Here is a 5,704-nt window from a genome sequence, read left to right as displayed (position 1 = left end):
ATGTAAATTCAATAAAAAGAGAATTTGTTTACCTTCATTGTAGTTTGAAATTCCCCCAAATTCTCCCCATTCTTGCCCAGTAGAAATGTTTTGTTCATGAAAAACTCAAACATATAAAAAGTACAAAAATAATTCATAATTTATGATAGTCAAAATTCAAATTTCAAGTAAGCATAACAAAAGTAGTTCATACTCACACAATCCATAGTTAGAATTCATCATAATGTCGAATGAAAATAAAAGCAAAAGACAACGACGCTAAATAACTCAATCTAAAGTTGCAAAGTGCGACCCATCCACTTCAATATCAGCATCGCTATCTTCATCAACAAGTTCCATCGCAGGGCGTGATGTAGGAGTAGTTGAAGAACTAGAAGCCATTTGACTTCTCGTTCTTCGCCGCTCAATACTAGTAACTCCTTGCGCCTCTCGAACATCTTCCCATCTAAGATCATAACCATATTGACGAAGTCTTGTAGTTCTTCATCAGTTGGAATAATCCATTCATCATTTTCTTCTACCTCCCTCAAAACAATTGGATCAATTGAGTCATCTCTTTTCGGTCCACACACATTGTTTCTAGCTATATTTCGAATCTGCAACTTCATATTGTATTGTATGTAGACGACATCATTCAATTTAGCTTGAATCAAGCAATTCATCTTCTTTGAATGTAGCTTAAAAAAATAAAGGCACAAGTATTAAAGACTATTTAACTTGTTACTTGATCGGTAAAAATGAGACTAATTAAAGTGTAACTTACATGATCAAATGCACTCCAATTGCGCTCACATGGTGAAGCATTACATGTCTGACTTAAAACCCTTTTTGCAAATGATGTAAGGTAAGATAGTCCCTTCCCATATTGTGTCCACCATTTATCTACATTTAGTTACAAAATAAAACAACCATAAAGACATAAAATCGCAAAAGTAAATCAAATGTAAAATGTAGAAAAAACTTACGTGGTAAATATTTGTAGACTCCTTTCCTCGCAAACTCATGTCCCAATGATCCAGTTGCGCTCCTATAATGAAACATCTCACTATTCATTTCATCCAAAGCATTCTCATCAGACACCAATTTACTCATAGCGAGAAAAACTTGTTTAGTAACCTCATCAGTCTCAACCACTTCCCAACCCTTTCCATAGTAAATCGAGGGATTCAAGTAGCTGCATGTAAAGGATGATGAAATTGATCCGTCCATTGGATATCAATAATTTCCCAAACTTTGCCTCATGTCATTTGGTCACTACCAAGGTTCTTCTTAATTTGGTCCTTTGCTATAACCATTCCTTCATATATGTATCCCATACTTTGCTTCTCTTCAGTGTCGACCAACCTTACCACATCAAACTAGTGGTGCCAACACTTGACATGCAAACTATACATTATTCCAAAAGCTATTTTTAGCCACTATGCTTGCACATCTCATACCATCAACTTTTTTAGCAAAATCAGATTGTGTCCATTGATCTGACACAAACAACATTTGTAAATGACTCCTGTTCTTATGAATACTCTTGATTGTGTAGAACGCAGTAGCAAATCTAGTCACACTAGATCGGTGCAACTCTTTCCCACCAGTAAACCTCCTTATCAAGTTTAAAACTCTACCATGGTTATAGATGTACGTTGTAGCGACTTTAGACTCACTTAAAGCACTCTTGATCTTCGGCAATTTATCACCAATATCTTGCAACATCAAGTTGACACAATGTGCCGCACAAGGAGTCCAAAACATATTAGGATGTTGTTCCATTAAGATCTTGCCTGCAGCCTTAAATTTTGAACCGTTGTCGGTAATAAACTACACAACAAAAAAAGTAATTAATTTAGTAATTGATTTAACGAGTAACGGCTCATGCACAAATATATGAAATTAACTGATATATCTGAACAACATTCTCCTCGCCTACATCTTCAATAACTTCATTAATCATGCCCACAATGAGATTTGCATCCTTAATGTATTCAGATGCATCGATAGACTTTAGGAAAACTGTTCCTTCCGCACAATTAACTAAGAAGTTAATCAAACATCTTCCTTTTCCATCAGTCCAAAAATCAGACATTATAGAACAACCATAAGCCTTCCAATGTTGCCGATAGGATTCGACGAAGTCATCTGTTTCCTTCAAAATCTCCTTAAATAAGGTTGTTCTCACATGGTAGGAAGATGGTGTTGGTAATCCTCTTCCATACTCTCCACCAGAATTTAAAAATCTTTGGAAAAGCTCACCTTCACAAGCATTGAAAGGTAATCCCTTCGAGATTGACCAACAAGCATAATCCTTCCAAGCTCGTTTCTTTAACTCAATTTTAATCGGATTGTTCTGATCTAGTGAAGTTTGCTTCATCTTTTTATAATCAGGACTAAAGACAGTATCCAGAGAACCTCTAACATTGCTTGATTGCTTCAGACTTCTTCCATGAGAACCACTACCAACTACCTCAGGTTGCTTAGCATTAGTTCTATCATCTTCAATCTCTTGACACTCAATGTCTTCTTCTTCAATATCGCCACTTACCAAACGATCATTATTTTGAATAATGCTACTAATTGTAGCCTTCTCCAATCTTTTCTTTGTTGCCTCAGCCATGGTCTTTTCAACTATTTTCTTTCTCTTCAGTAACCTTGTCACATCCCTTCACATTTCATTTTCTATGAGCAAGATGCTCTTTCAATCTATAAATGCCGCCAGACATCTTTTTGTTACATAATTTGCATCAAACTACATTCAAATCATTAACATCCCGACAGTTTCCCCATCCCCATGCTATATCTCCAGAATTTCTTTCCAGAGCAGGATTACTCGAAGCACTAGAACCAGTTATTATAGAAATTAGAGAGCAAACAATCAAAGTTATAGAACAAAGAGAGTAAAATCAGTCAATAAACTTATATTATATCAATTATAAACATGGTTTACACATTAGAACTAAAAAACTATAAAGAAAATCAACTAATTATAGAAATTAGAGAGCAAACAATCATAATTATAGAACAAAGAGAGCAAAATCAATCCATAAACTTATATTATATCAATTATAAACATGGTTTATACATTAGAACTACAAAACTATAAAGAAAATCAACTAATTATAGAACAAATAGAGCAAAATCAATCATATAAACTAATATTATATCAAATATAAACATGATTTAACTATTAGAAATACAAAACAACTAATTATATAAGATAGAGGGTAAAAAACTAGAGATATAGAGATGAAAAACAAGTTTTAAGTTGTTTAGAGAGAGAAAAAAGAAGCAAAACTAGTTCTAGAGAGAGAAACTTACTTGAATGGAGGTTGTGAAGTTTCAAATCATTGAAGAAGTTGAAATATAGTGGCAAGAAGTTGTAGAGCGAGAGGGGTGGTCGGCTGGATAAGGAAAGAACTCGAAACCCTAGGTTTAAGTCGGATTTCTAAAAAAAAAAAAACGAACTGCTGCCCGTGACCGAGCTGGTCGGCGTCTAGCCGACTCGGCTCTAGTCGGCTCCCAGGCGCCGGCTAGCTCGGTCCCTGAAAACGACCAGGACTTCAAGTCCTAGTCGATCGGCTACATGCCGAGTAGCATGTAAGCGGCGCCTAGGCCCCGCTTTTTAAAGCATAGCTTCCATGAGAGTCGAATGTGGCACCTCCAGTATGCGTAGTGAGTGTCAAACCATCCATGCGGTGGTTCTTTTTGTTGCAATTACGCGGAAGTATTGTTGGACTTTGTATTTTTGTTAGCCTTTAGATTTCCCTGAAGGCCTAAACCCTTAAGATTGGAATCTCTGTTGGATAGGATTCGTTAGAATCCTATTTGTCTTGTATTAACAATTTTTTTTTTCTCATTATCTTAGTTTGACTCGTCTGAATGAGAATCATCTAAAACTAGACGAAAATAACCTTGAATCAACTATTTGGGTTGTGTTTGTCTGTAAGAACATCTCCGTACATAAATTCTAAAACTAGTGTTAAACAGGATTTAAAGTTTTCGGTAAAAAATAATCTCCAACAGAACACTTATTTGACACGATGTAGAAGTAGTTATTTTAGAGACTCTTAAGAAGAGACTCCAAATTCAAAGTGTGACACTGACTGTATTAAATATTTATATTAAATAGAGTTATTTTAAAGACCTCCACCAGACATATGAGAATTCTAAAATATTTTTTGACTGTCCCGTTTGAGATGCTCTAAGTAGGGGAAAAATGAAAAAAAAAATTGAGATGCTCCAAGTAGGGGAAAAGGAAAAAAATAATAGAAGAGAATGTTTGTGAGAAATACATTTTCATTGAGAAATGACTCTCTATTATCTTTAATTTTAGGATGGAATTAAAATAGAGGAGAATTTATCTTTGAATTTCACAAACAAATGTCAGTGGGTTCTCTATCAATTTCGAACAAGTTTGAGAGAGTCACACTTTAACTTATATCAAGTTCAGTAGACAGATTCATCGGTTCACAATTTCACCAAAAAGGACTTCAAGTTTGGGATGTATTTCTAAATTTGTACCAGAGGCATTTAATTTAGTTTGAGCTTTTCTCATTACTTCTGGTTGAAACAGATCGGAGTAAACTAGTAGTTACTCGTTCACTTCCTCATGATCACTTTTTAGTCATCCCCATTTGTGTTTTTCTTTGTAGCTAGTTTTGTTTATGGGGTATTCAGTCATAGGAATGGATTTCCGGTTCCGCAGGCCAATTTTCCATCAACGTTGCCCATCCGCTGCATACTTGGGTTCGCTGCTATGTGTCACTGAAGCCTCAATTGTTGTTTCCCATGTATCGGTTCAACGAGTTGACTTAGCGAGCCACTGGGTGAAACAAAATTTTTTGACTTTAATGAAGAAAGACCAAGGAACAGAATAATTCGATATCTTTCGTATTTTTAATCGATAATGTAAACAAACGGTTCGTAGTCAAATGTCACCATGGATTTAAGATTGGGAAGAAAAGTTGTGTTCTTTTTTGTGTTTCCTGACTTAGTAATATAAAGCCACTTTATTCAATAATCAAAATGTCTTTGAATTGGAAATCAGATAAACAAAAAAGAAAATGTTGGAGTATTAGAGAATGAATGTTTTAGTCGCGGCGATAATAAATTCTTTTTATTAAGACATTTTAAACCCCTATAATATTACCAACAGTTGGTGTAAGGATCCAAACTACCTTTAAAGGTTGTGATGGTACTTTACAGTTTGGCAAACAGGTCAACTTTCGTAAGTAATACAAACTCTTTGGCTACTTGTGACTTGACTTTCTTGACCCCCGAGCCCTGACTTGGTTTACAAATAACTCCCTCACTTCTAGGCATAATCAGATGCTCAAGACTCCACCTTTTTCAGTTCGACAAAAAACTCATTATTTTGGTTCCCAGACATACGAGAATGCTTACGGTTTCATGCTCTTGGTTTTTATTTTCTTAAGTTAGGCTTATATTAGAGACAGACACAGAATGTTCAATTTAGTTAGAAGAGAAGAAGATACTGAATTAAATCCAGTATCTTCCGGACACTAGAATGAAATCCAGTATCTTCCCATTGACGTGCTATTACGGACACTAGATAGCTCTGGATTTTTTCCATAAAGATAATATTCTTGACACACAAGAATATAAAGCTCTTTAGTGCTGAAGGCACAGGAATAAACCGGAATGTGATTTGGAGTTGTTTTTGGTTCAATTTGTAGGAATTGCATAGTCGCGTGCA

General features: G+C 35.3%; 1 protein-coding gene across 1 annotated transcript; it reads right to left on the bottom strand.

Annotated features, from left to right (window-relative positions):
* Positions 1 to 272: 272 nt before the first annotated feature.
* On the bottom strand, positions 273 to 2,605 carry LOC147539189 (uncharacterized). The gene is made up of 5 exons (XM_086643083.1): positions 1,907 to 2,605; positions 1,393 to 1,812; positions 966 to 1,143; positions 764 to 882; positions 273 to 677 (listed from the first exon to the last, which is right to left on the bottom strand). Exons 1-5 carry the CDS (start codon positions 2,603 to 2,605, stop codon positions 273 to 275), a joined length of 1,821 nt encoding a protein of 606 aa, XP_086499209.1.
* Positions 2,606 to 5,704: the final 3,099 nt, after the last annotated feature.

This window comes from Eschscholzia californica, unplaced genomic scaffold, assembly GCF_041429995.1.
Source record: "Eschscholzia californica isolate CP2 unplaced genomic scaffold, dmEscCali1.0.p SCAF_5, whole genome shotgun sequence".
Classification (NCBI taxonomy): Eukaryota; Viridiplantae; Streptophyta; class Magnoliopsida; order Ranunculales; family Papaveraceae; genus Eschscholzia; species Eschscholzia californica.
This window is presented reverse-complemented; position numbering and strand designations above follow the sequence as displayed.